A 12,711-nucleotide genomic window follows, 5' to 3' on the forward strand; every position below is an offset into this window, starting at 1 on the left:
CATATATATGTTTCTGCAGCTATGATGTCATGCATTCAGCAATTCTCTCTCCAGATACCTTCATCATAAATGTGGCATTCTTTTGCAAAGCATGCATATCTCTTTCTAGCCATGCGGTTTTGAGCTTCAGACAGCCATTTCCTGTTAGCTTGTGTTACTAGACCTTGTTGTTACTTCCTTTAAAGAAGAACTCTGTATACTTTAATACAAGCATATAAGGCTGAATTAATACATATATGTGAACGTGTGTGGATACAGACATAATTTCCTTACAATCCCCTCTTTGATCATATGGAATTCCCATTCCATATGATCACTCCTTATACCACACACCATTTTCATTCTCTGAATCATCTGCTTACTAAATGGTTCAGGAAAGTTTTGATCTTTCAAGTCCTCAGTCTCTAGTTCATTGGTATATTCCCTGAACATGAATTCTTCCTCATACAAGTCCTGCATAGTCTTTGGATCCTCTGGACAAAGTGGTTTAGGATAGCCTCTTAGCCATTGCTCATATCTACTTTGCAGGCTTGGGGGTATGATCAAAGTCATTTCCTTTGAAGGCATCTTGTCCAAAAGACTCATGCTTGTCCGGGGAATTCCTTCAGGACTCCTTCCGGTGTCTTCTTGAGCCGGCTGGCGTGTATCCACTGTGGACTCTGGTCGGTAAGGACAGCCGTTCGAGCAACTCTCAGAACCTCAAATGGACCTTGATATATTGGACCAGTCTTGTGGCGGACAGCCAGTTGTTTCACCAGAACCTTGTCTCCGGGCAAGAATGGATGAGTTGGGTCTGTGGAAAGAGGAGGAAAGGTGACAGCAACCTTATCATGATTTTCCGAGAGTATACCTACCAAATGTTTCACGTACTGCTCCTGCAAGGCAAAAATGTTACTATCAATATCTGGTTCCACACGGGTATTAGGGGGTCTACCGAATAACACTTCATAAGGTGACAACCCTGTCTGTTTATTTGGTGTCGTTCTTATTTGGTAGAGAATGGCGGGTAGAAATTTCAGCCAATCCTTCAATGTTCCTGAAGTGGCCTTTTTTAACCTATCCTTAATGGTTCGGTTCATTCTTTCCACGACTCCTGCACTTTGTGGGTGATAGACTATATTGAGCTTCCACTGGAAACCCAGAATCTTCGTCAGTTCTTGTATTAGTTTGGACTGGAAAGCAGGTCCCTGATCTGAATGAATTACCCGAGGGAGTCCATACACTGAAATCCATTGATTTATCAATGCCCTAGCTGTCACACCAGCTGTTTCTCCTGAAGTAGGTACGGCTACACACCATCCTGAGAACCTACAGACTATTACAAGGAGATATCTTATATTCCCGGGTTGCTTTGGCATGTGTGTGTAATCTATCTGCAAATCTTGCAGAGGGCCTGTAGGGGGTGGTAGATTCCCATGTCTTCCGTGTGCTTTTCCTTGAACATTATTCTGTGCACAAGTCATGCATGAGTCGACCAGATCGTCTATCAATCTTTGCAATTGGTGTGTACAGAACAGTGACTTGTAATGTTCTGATATGTATTGTTTTCCCAAATGTCCAGGACCATGAAGATAGGATATTAGGAGCGGTGCTGATGCAGTGGGAACCCCCAATATCCGATCTTTTGTCCATATACCTGTACCTGTCATCTGCAGTCCCTGAGATTTCCAGTACTTGATATCCTCACTGGTAGACTGCTTCTGTAGTTGATATACTACTGACACCCAGTTTTCACTTTCAAAATCTGTCATGAATAATAACTTACTTTCCCTTCTCGTGTCTCTCTTGGCTGCCATTTTCGCTGCTCTGTCTGCTAAGTTGTTTCCCATGGCTTGATAATCTCCTTTTGCAGAGTGTCCTTTCACTTTTATCACACTTATAGCTTCTGGCAGTTGAATTGCACGTAGCAGGTGATCTATGTATTTTTGATTCGCTATCTGCTTCCCATCTGCTGAGATATATCCCCTATTTTTCCATATTAATGCATAATCATGCACTGTTCCAAATGCATAGCTACTGTCAGTATAAATATTCACTTTGTGTCCTGCGAATATTTCACAGGCTCTTGTGAGCGCTACCAGCTCAGCTTGTTGTGCCGAAGTTGTGACAATTGGTTCAGCTTCTATCACTTGATTTGGGAGCATGACTACTGCGTAACCTGTTTGATATGTCCTGTCATCTGGTCTTGTGCATGATCCATCCACAAAAACATCTATACTGTCAGTCTGTGGCGTGTCCTTTAAATCTTTCCTAGGTGTTGTGCATGACAAGATCACTTCATCACATCTGTGTTCAGGTGTTGGGTCTACTTGTTCGTCAGAACCTTCACACTTAAGTCTCAAAAGTGTATGCAAAAATCTTATCACTGGTGAGGTGTCTGGACATGTCTTTATCACCAGGTTTGCCGTACTGAGTAATATGGTCTCATATCCGGACAGTCTCTGAGCTGTCATGTGTTGTGTGGTCATGTTTTGAAGGAGGGACAAAACTGTATGAGTGGTGAAAAGTTCCATTACATTTCCATGGACTATCTTAGTAACATCTTTTACTGACATGGCCGCGGCTGCTAATGCTTGGAGACAGTGAGGCATTCCAAGAACTACAGGAGGTAATTTTCTCGATAGGTATGAAACTGGCCTGTTTCTTCCCCCATGTGTCTGTGTCAAAACCGCTGCATAGGTTTCTCCTGATACCACACAGTATAATTGGAATGGTTTTCCATAATCTGCCAGGGCCAAGGCTGGGGCTTGGGTCAGGGACCGAATCAATCTCTCAAAGGCTTCTACTCTGTCCTCTGTCCACTCCACTACCTTTGGTGCTTCTGTGAGTGTAGTTTTCCTTAGGATTGAATCCCAATGGGAGCAATCAGGGATCCACTGCCTGCAATACACTATTGACCCTAGAAAGGACAGCATTGTAGCTTTGTCCCCTGGCCTGCTTAGGGAGGTCACTGCCTTGACTCTAGCGGGTGAGATCTTTCTCTCTCCTGCCTCTATTATGCACCCCAGATACTCTACCTGGGTACTTGCATATTGGATTTTCTTCTTCGAGGCCAGGTGTCCTTTGCTTGCCAAGTGGTCTAATAAACTCCGTGAATCTATTTCGCAGGCTTCTAACTCCGAATTGGAGAGTAAAAGGTCATCTGTGTACTGTATTAAGGTGGATCCCCTCTTTGGTTCCCAATCTTCCAATGTAGCCTTTAATACAATAGAAAAGGCTGCTGGACTATCCCCAAAACCTTGTGGGAGACGGGTCCAAGTCACCTGACCATCATCAGCCCACTGAAAAGCAAAAAGACTTTGTGCATCCCAAGCCACTGGTATGGAAAAGAACGCATTACTGAGGTCAACTACAGTGTAGTATTTGGATCCCGCAGGAATGGCCCCAAACACAGCTGTAAGGTCTGCCACCAAGGGGGGAAGTGGGATAATTGCCTTGTTTACCTTCCTTAGATCCTGTACAAATCTCCATGTGCCATTATTTTTTTTTACGGGATTTATCGGTGTATTCCAGGGACTGACAATCTTCCTAAGAATTCCCATCTGTAAGTATTTCTCAATTTGCGGCCTTATACCCTCTAACTTTTCCTCACTCAATGGGTATTGTTTCTGAAAGGTTGGCATAACCCCCTCCTTCAAACAGGGCCGGTAGGGCTCACAGTTAATCGTTCCTACTGAGTCTTTACATTTTGCCCAAATTGGATGATTTTCCAGGGACATTGGTATGCTTAAAAAGAACCCATTCATGTCACGTCTTTTTGGGTTTGTCAGGTCGCATTTCATTGAGGTCGCTGTCAGTCTTCCCTTTTTGTCAAAAACTAATGAAATCTGTAATGCTGCCATTAGATCCCTTCCTAATAGGCAAACGGGGCATTCTAGCAGGACTGCAAAAGACATGTGCGTCACTAGTTCCCCCGTAAGAGTACAAACCGGGAGCGGTGCTGTCACCTTATGTATCACTGTCGTCCCATTGATACCCATAGAACTTCCTTCGGTGCATTTGTCGTTAATGAAGTCTATTTTGTTTACGCTTGAAGTCGTTGCTCCGGTGTCAAGCAATAAATTAACTGTAATACCATCAATTTGCAGTATTACTTGTGGTAAAACTTGCCAATCAGTTGGAACAAAATGCATAATGAAGGACGGGACTCGTTCTGGGCACCCCTAATAGTGATTGTTCCCCCGTGGGGACGGGTGTTCATGCTCAGACCACCTCTGTATTGATTTGGGAGCCAGTGTCTGGGTCTATGGCTGAGAGTATTATCTGAATATCCTCCATTGTTAATTGGCTCCCTGCAGTATACTTCTGCAGAAACATTGCTGCTGCTCTAGGGTCCTTTTTTGGATTGGGACACATATCCTTCAGTTCTTTCATTAATCCTAAAGGAAGAGGGATATGGACTTCAGTGTCACCTACAGTGATCATGGGGAGCTGTAGTTTTGTGCCTCTATTATCCCCTTCCTTAGGTGTTAGAGCGAGTTTGGAAAATATGTCTGTCAGGGGTTGCATTATTCCAGGTACTCTAGGGGTGGAGGTTGCCAGGGGCCTACCATGTTCTAAACTGTCTGCCCCTATCTGTGTTTCAGTTCTCCTACTGTATTCTTCCTGAGCTCTGGTTTCCCAGTCCTTCCTCACCCTCCTGTACTCTTGTCTTAGTTTTTCTATCTCGGTCAGCAGCTGGTCCTTTTTGTTAGTTACAGCTCTGGTTTTCCCACATTCTCCTCCCAGAATACCCTTCAATTCATCCATCTGTTCCTCACTAGGGAGGTCAGTATTATCGGGGTTCTCGTGATCATATATAACGGGAAAGACATTCTGAAGGGGAAGTTGTTTAATGTAGACTATGTCTATCTTTAGTTTATCCCTCAGTTGGGTCAACTCCTGTACATAAATGTTCATACTTTTTCTATATTCCTTTCTCCTTTCCTGAGCCTCTTTGACTTGTGGAGCCACATCTTTTTGTTCCCTAAGTGCTGCTGCCACTATAACTGCAGTACTCAGAAGGGAATCTCTATCCCCCAAATCCGGGTACAGTCCGGTTCTCTTTTGGTTCTCACCAGAAAATAATAATAATTCTGGTGCGGTTGCTTGTTTTGGACAGGGGACCTTATCATAAGGGTCTTGTAGCATGTCCTCCGTAGAGACAGCTGGGAGTGTTGCCTTTTCTAACACCGTCACGTCATATGCCGGTGGTTTATCTGGTAAGGAGGGCAGAATTTCTGACCATGGAACTTCTTCCTCTTTACTCACTGTCCCCCTATCCTGTTTTAAGTATATGTGATGGGTTGGTGGAAATCTCTTTCTATATTCTTTTAATGCTTTCTCCCATTTCTTAAAACATGTTTTCATATAATTTTCATCCCAGGCACCGGCTGGATAGTTATATTTCGGATGAAGCCCCACCATTTTTTAACCTCCTCCCAGTCCCCTTCATTGCGAGGACCTACATCGCTGATCTGCGTAATACACAGTTGCTGACTGCGGTCACAGATATTTACCCAAAATGGATCAGTTACACTAATCCCACAGGTGCCTGATACAAAATGTAACGGTGTGGGTCTGGTCTCTGGCTCACCATCCAGATCCTTTCCCACGCTGTTACCCATAATGTTTAATGCAATTGACAATAAACTCTATATATATATATTCGAGCAGCAAACAGTGAGGTGGAAATAGCAGCGTAGAAATAGCAGCAAGTAATTGTGTTAGTACTGTTATGTTGAGGATCAATTAAGCCAGCACAATCAGATTTTCCACCAGTACAATATTCTTATAACACGTGTAAAATATCTAATATGGGCAACACCATTTATGGATTTAATACACTGCAGTAATCAATGTCACCTTCCAAGTTATAACCGTACAGTTATGTTCTTTAAACAATTCACTCCACAGACAATCCTAGTGAGTTAGAAACCAACATCTGCATTGAGATGTATGCGTTTCCCTCACTGTTTCCTTTGTATCATATGTATTCCTTTACATATATTCCTGGTACCTTGTTTCCTTGTTTCACATAAATCCAGAGTTATCCTTTAACTCATTCACATATATCCGGAGTTATCCTGTAACTCAATAAACCGTCAAGTGAGACTAATTCCCACTTGAAAAATCCCTGCCAACGTCCGAAGAGACTAGTTCTACATTCGGAAAATTCCCTGCCATCAATATGATGTATGTTCCTGGAACAACATCCCCTGCCAACCACTGTGCCTATAGGAGACGCCGCTCCTATCAGGATACGCAGAACACTGAGTGCTGCCTCGTGTCTGTCCCACAGTCATATGAACACTAAACTAACCTATCAACTAACCTGCCATCCAGTATACATCAGATATTCACCGTATCCAGGAGAGAAACATTCCAACCAACACAAATAGTGGCAGAAATTATTACTCACCTGGATAGTCAGTGAACCATCCTCTGCTACCAATTGAAAGGAGCCCCTGGTTTGTCTGTGGGTGAATCACCGGCCGGACAACCACTGAAGACCAATACACGTTGATAGGTATAAAATGGTTGCTGCTTTATTTTGACATCGTAGAAAATTTATAGCTTCAAACCACAAAATTAGCATATACCTCCCCTAAGTTTAATCCAATCAGGTAACGAATTGATCAATTTCATCTTTATACAGCCAAAGTAAAAAAAGTCATGATAATTTCCTAGAAACAAGGTACATATGTGACGCATTTATAATTCTTAGAATTTAGATATCTAACCACCATGTTTGTCAACCTTCGCTCTGTTCAAATATTTCGCGGAATCATCCTTGTTTATTTTGTACCAACATTTATCTGATAAAACATCCTTCACTTATCTAAACCAAAGATGAACGTCAATATACAAGATGCTTATATAACCAGTATTATAGCAAATGTAAAATATATGTCTAATGCACATATTAGATATAAGTGTAAAAAGGTATATATGTATATATGCATATATATGTTTCTGCAGCTATGATGTCATGCATTCAGCAATTCTCTCTCCAGATACCTTCATCATAAATGTGGCATTCTTTTGCAAAGCATGCATATCTCTTTCTAGCCATGCGGTTTTGAGCTTCAGACAGCCATTTCCTGTTAGCTTGTGTTACTAGACCTTGTTGTTACTTCCTTTAAAGAAGAACTCTGTATACTTTAATACAAGCATATAAGGCTGAATTAATACATATATGTGAACGTGTGTGGATACAGACATAATTTCCTTACACCTCCCACCCAGCTAGTTGCATAGGCACTCCCCTATCACTGCCCCTAACAATGTCAAACTAGTTTTTAGCTCCTCCCACCCAGCTGGCTCATAGACACGCCCCTATCATTGCCTCTAGCAACGCCAATCTAGTTTATAGCTCCTCCCACCCAGCTAGTTATATAGACACTCCCCTATCACTGCCCCTAACAATGTCGACCTAGTTTATAGCTCCTTCCACCCAGCTAGTTACATAGAGGCTGTCACGGCCATTGTCATGGTCGTGACTCCTGAACCGCATGCGGTTGTCAGCGGTTTTGGTTTGGTTGTCAATCACATGTGAGGGCTGTGGTATTTGCCTCACCTGTGGTGCCGCTGGCAACAGTATGTATGTGGCAGCATAGCAGTCTGAGCTGTATCGTGGCAGCTTGCTATGTTGTGCATGCGGTTGCGTTTGGTATGTGTGTATGTGTGCACTTGGTTTTATGTTTGGTGTGCACTCTGATATTTCCCTTTATGTGGTCTCACTACACTTCCTGGTGTTGGAAGGGTTAATTCCCTTCTGTGTGTGTGAACACTGGGTGTGTCTGTGTGGGTGTGACTACTTGGGCCTATAAAGCCTCAGTGTCAATCTCCAGTCTGGGGGGTACTTCAGCCATGGCTAGCTGGAGTAGCCACCCTTGTGGTCATAAGTTTAAGTTTGTGTGATGTTCAGTTTATGTTTTCCTTTATTATTCTGTGCAGCTATGGATCTGGGTTCCTGTGTGTGGATGTGTTTGTGCTGAGTTAATTTAGTATTGTTGTGGACTTCAGCTTGCCTGCACACGGATCCAGTCAGCAAGGCTGTGGCAGGTGGCTGGAACTAGTGCAGCACCTGCCATATCCATAGGCCTGTTTCTGTTCCCCATTTTCCTGCAGCTTGGCCAGTGAGACTCCTGTTCCTCCGTGTCCAGAAGGAACAGGTCATCTTACCCTTCACTCCTAGTTCAGGGACCGGCGGAGGGTGAGTAGGGATCTGAGGTTCCTGAGCATGGGCCCTCCTACCTTCAAGGTCGGCCCATGCAGCTAGGAGTTAGGGACGGATTAGGGATGCGTTAGGAGGTGACCTGCTCCCTAATTCTCTCGTCCTGGCCGAGCAGTGGTTTACATCTTCTGGCATCGCACGGCTGAGGGTTTTCCCCATCCTCAGCCGTGACAGAGACGTCCCTATCACTGCTCCTTTATGGATTTAACATCACAGGAAATAAGAAAGAGCTGCATGGACAAGGTCATGTGACCCCAGCCTAGAAATAAATCAGTAATAAAGGTAATAAAAATACATTACTAAATTACAGCTTCCTCCATAAATGATTTCTTTAAAGGATGTTGACACAAACCAGAAAGACCCTTTAATGAGACAACCGTCTTTGAATTATTAGCCCTTTGGGCCTCCAATGCTATGTTAATGTGATAGAGGTTTTGCCATGATTTGAAATTTAATTTTCCATGACAGATTGTTAGAGACAGATCTTTGCCAATAAGCCAGATTCCTGATCAATACTCTCATATTCCATTATCATACAGATATACACATTACTGCGAGAGCACCTTAGTCCTGCCCTCGAGCAGTGATTGCTATATTTAGCTGTCACCAATACTTCAAGTATTGAATATTAAAAAAAAACATATTTTATTCATGATGTGCAATTTTTTTCTCAGAATATAATCTTGTCTCTATAAAAGCCATTTCTTGTTTGCTTATTCTTTTGCCAAAGGCGCCTGATTCTAATTTCTTCAACTAAGTTATAAGAAAAAAAATTACATTTCTATAAAGGAACCACAATGTACACAAGACTCTTATTAACCAGTTTGATACAGAATGTACAGTATAAGCAGTCCGGTAAGTTGATGACAAGCTTGAAAGTGCCTCAATATACAGTATTTGTAAAGGTCAATTTATGTATTATTTAAGTGTTCAACAAATGCCTTGAGTCAATACTTGATATCTTGATATAGAAGATTAAATAAATAAAATAAAAAAAATAAAAAGATTAGTTTCTTCAACCACATGATTGAGATTTTAGGGTTTGTCCCATCTGGACTTTTGTGGCATATCAATAGAATATGCCACAATTGTCTGTTAGGAACAGGTGCCAGAGGTGACACCCAGCCTATCTCAAGAACAGTGATCTGCAATGAATGGAGAGCACACAACACATGCGCAGTGTCCTTCCCATTCTTTGCTATGGGATTGCAAAGGATAGCTAAGTGAGCATGCTCAGCTATTTTCTGAAGTCCCATAGCAGTGAATGGACCGCTAGCTGCACATGTGTAGCCACCCTTCCATCACCACTATGGAACTGCCAAAAATAGCAAGTCAGCACTTGGAAGTCCTATAGTGGAGAAAGGAGGGGAGGCCACGCATGAACGGTGTAACAGGCAATGGGTGTGGACTCACAGTACCAATCAACCGGTTTGGCTTTGGGCTAACTCTAAAGGCATTATCCTGGGAGTCCCCTGGTTTTCATTTTTTTCATCCCCATACAGGAATCTGGTTTTTGTAGCAAGGGAGCCACGAGGCTGCTGCTTCTTGATATAGTCCCAGTGTAGATGGCAACTGGCCCACAGGGTCTAGAGACACCAATGCGAAGCACCGAGAGATCAAGCAAAATATGTAGTCAGATAACGTGCTGAGGTCAGGGCAGGCTGTGTACTAACTAATCTGAGAAACAAGTCTGAGGTGGGGGCAGGCTAGAGTGAAACAATACAGTAAACTGGCTTGGGTCAGGACAGTTGGTAAGGAGACAGAGTTGGTAGTCAGGCAGAAGTTTGGTACATGGGTAGTGAGACAGATAAATACATCTGGGTAACTTGAGACTAGGAACCTAAAGCTCATGCACTCCCCTACTGTGAAAGGTGCCTTTAGAACTGTCAGCCAAATGCTGGGGAAGGAATTAGGCATGCGCGCTGGCCTTTTAAGAGGCCAGGAGTGAGCATACCCTAAGGAACAGGGCCTGCAGAACTCACTGAAGGTGCCTGTGGTCAGGACCGGCGGAGGAGAAGCAGGGCAGTGGTGAGCACGGGATACCAGCACTACACACATCTTGCTCTAAATTTTTGGTGGGACCCCTTTTTGGTATATATACCCGCACCTATCAGACTTTTATGGTATATCCTATATAATTTTCATTCAGTTTCGATACCATAAAAAAGTATTGCGATACTCGATACCAAAAAATTAAATAACAAAAAAAAGCTTGCATTCTGCATTTTATGGAACGTCTGGACCATAATTGAACAGTCCTATCCTATTTTTTGGGGGGGACAAGGTGACAAAAAAAATGGGGAATCACGCAGTTTTTATTTATTCTCTATCACCGCATAGGAGATTTTTATTTTATTTTAATAGTTTGGACTTTTCGGACGTGGCAATATGTGATATGTTTATTTATTGTTTATATATTTTATAATTGGGAAAAGGGGTCATTTATACTTAATATTTAGCTTCTTTTTTTTTTTTTACTTTTTTTTTTATAACTATTTCCCCCCTTAGGGGCTAGAACCTTGCATCTTTTTATCCCCTGTGCTATTCACCCTAATAGAGCTCTATAAGGCCTCTTTCACACGGGCGTCAAGTTTTTTGCCCGGATAAGAGGCGGGTGCGTTGCAGAAAAATGCACAATTTTTCCACGCGAGTGCAAAACATTGTAATGCGTTTTGCACTCGCGTGAGAAAAATCGGCATGTTTGGTACCCAAACCCGAACTTCTTCACAGAAGTTCGGGTTTGGGTTAGGTGCTGGGTAGATTGTATTATTTTCCCTTATAACATGCTTATAAGGGAAAATAATAGCTTTCTTAATACAGAATGCATAGTACAATAGCGCTGGAGGGGTTAAAAAAAATAAAAAAAATAATTTAACTCACCTTAATCCACTTGATCGCGCAGCCCGGCTTCTCTTCTGTCTTATTTTTCTTTCTGCTGTGTGCAGGAAAAGGACCTGTGGTGACGTCACTCCAGTCATCACATGATCCATCACCATGGTAAAAGATAATGTGATGGACCATGTGATGACCGGAGTGACGTCACCACAGGTCCTTTTCCTGCACACAGCAAAAAAGAGTGTGATGCACTAAGTCATTTGCTAAGTGCAGTGTTAAACCTGCATATTCAGTTTGCTATGTAGAGGTCAGAAACAGCCTTTAAATTAGCTAATTAACAACTTTGCAAACAAAACAGGTTATTAATATTACTCTGATAGGCAGCCCCAATGTAGAGTTTTATCATGTTATCCTTTGCTGCCATCTACTGACCAAAGACAGATATTGCAGTAATACACAATTAACAACATAGTAAAAAGTAACACATTTAAGATCTCTTGCCTCACATCCTTACATTTTCATGGGCTGCAAATGTGAATTTACCTAGGCTGCTGGCTTTACACACTATAGGTCAGTTTTATGTATGAGATAAATGTGCAGGAAATGCTTTGATTAATACTTGACTTACATATAAAAAGCCAGCCATCCGTATCAATAAGATCCAATCCATTACTTGATACAGAAATCTAAACTTATATAACCCATGCAAAGAAAGCAGATGCTGCTGTCAAATAAACACAGGGACTCACAGCAGCAGGCATTAGTGCCGATCGTCCTGAGATGAAGTGGACTACAAATCCCATGAGCACTTGCCCCTCCCTGCAGCCAGTAGCAGGGGGACCAGGAGGAAAGGCTAAAGAAGGAAGTAGAGCAGCAGCCATCTTAGGGCCCTTGCACACAACCGTATGCCCTCCGAAACATACAGTCTGTGAGCAGGCCATATGTCCTGGAGCGGCATTGATCGTGCTCACAGGAGCACACAGCATCATAGATTACAATGATGCTGTGTACGTTGGGACGCCAGCGGTGCTATTGTCCTGTACTCATAAGATCATATGAGTGCGGGACAATAGTCCAGTGGGCGACCTGACATGCACAATATCACAGTAACCTATGATGCTCTGTGCTCCCCTGCACACGGTCAATGCTGCTCCGGATAAGATGACCCGCTCACAGACCGTATGTCTCGGAGGTCATACGGTCGTGTGCAAGGCTCCTTAGAGACAGCACCATGGCCAGGAGATAGAGAGACTGAGAGATCTCCACAAAAAAGATGTGAGCATTGCTTCAGGAAAGACAGTACAGTCCAGCCCAGACAGCACCTGTGGATCTTGTGTGCAGGTAGAGAGTTCACCTACTGCGTTACATTCACAATCCAGCCTTTATTTCAGGAGAAGAATTGCCCTGCATCCCACGAGGATCCTGCCACCAACTCCAAAGCCATCCAAGCCTCTGAATGCTGCCACCCCCAGCTGGTTCCCAGACAAGAAAATTGTAAGCGCACCAACATTTCTGCAACCATTCATTCTGTATGCTGCAACAATATACTTCTTATTGGATTACTCTTTGATAGGAGGGCGATTCGGTGTTCTCGTGTCATAACCCGCTATCCCCTGACAAAGCCGCACCAGCTGCGTAACATGTCAGGGTTACGCGAT

General features: G+C 43.0%; 1 protein-coding gene across 1 annotated transcript; it reads right to left on the reverse strand.

Annotated features, from left to right (window-relative positions):
• Positions 1-350: 350 nt before the first annotated feature.
• LOC122932604 lies at positions 351-4,803 on the reverse strand. Its single transcript, XM_044287105.1, has 2 exons — positions 1,637-4,803; positions 351-793 (listed from the first exon to the last, which is right to left on the reverse strand). The coding sequence occupies exons 1-2, from the start codon at positions 4,131-4,133 to the stop codon at positions 582-584; spliced, it is 2,709 nt and encodes a 902-aa protein (XP_044143040.1). The 5' UTR covers positions 4,134-4,803; the 3' UTR covers positions 351-581.
• Positions 4,804-12,711: the final 7,908 nt, after the last annotated feature.

Source organism: Bufo gargarizans, chromosome 3 (genome assembly GCF_014858855.1).
Source record: "Bufo gargarizans isolate SCDJY-AF-19 chromosome 3, ASM1485885v1, whole genome shotgun sequence".
NCBI lineage: Eukaryota > Metazoa > Chordata > Amphibia > Anura > Bufonidae > Bufo > Bufo gargarizans.

What these genes read in the sequence shown, in the direction of transcription:
- LOC122932604 (XM_044287105.1), bottom strand. Translation starts at nt 4,133, where the DNA reads ATGCATTTTGTTCCAACTGATTGGCAAGTTTTACCACAAGTAATACTG. An exon ending in ACTGCAGATGACAGGTACAG is followed by an intron (nt 794 to 1,636) that starts GTATATGGACAA and finishes CTCTTTCCACAG; the next exon opens with ACCCAACTCATCCATTCTTG.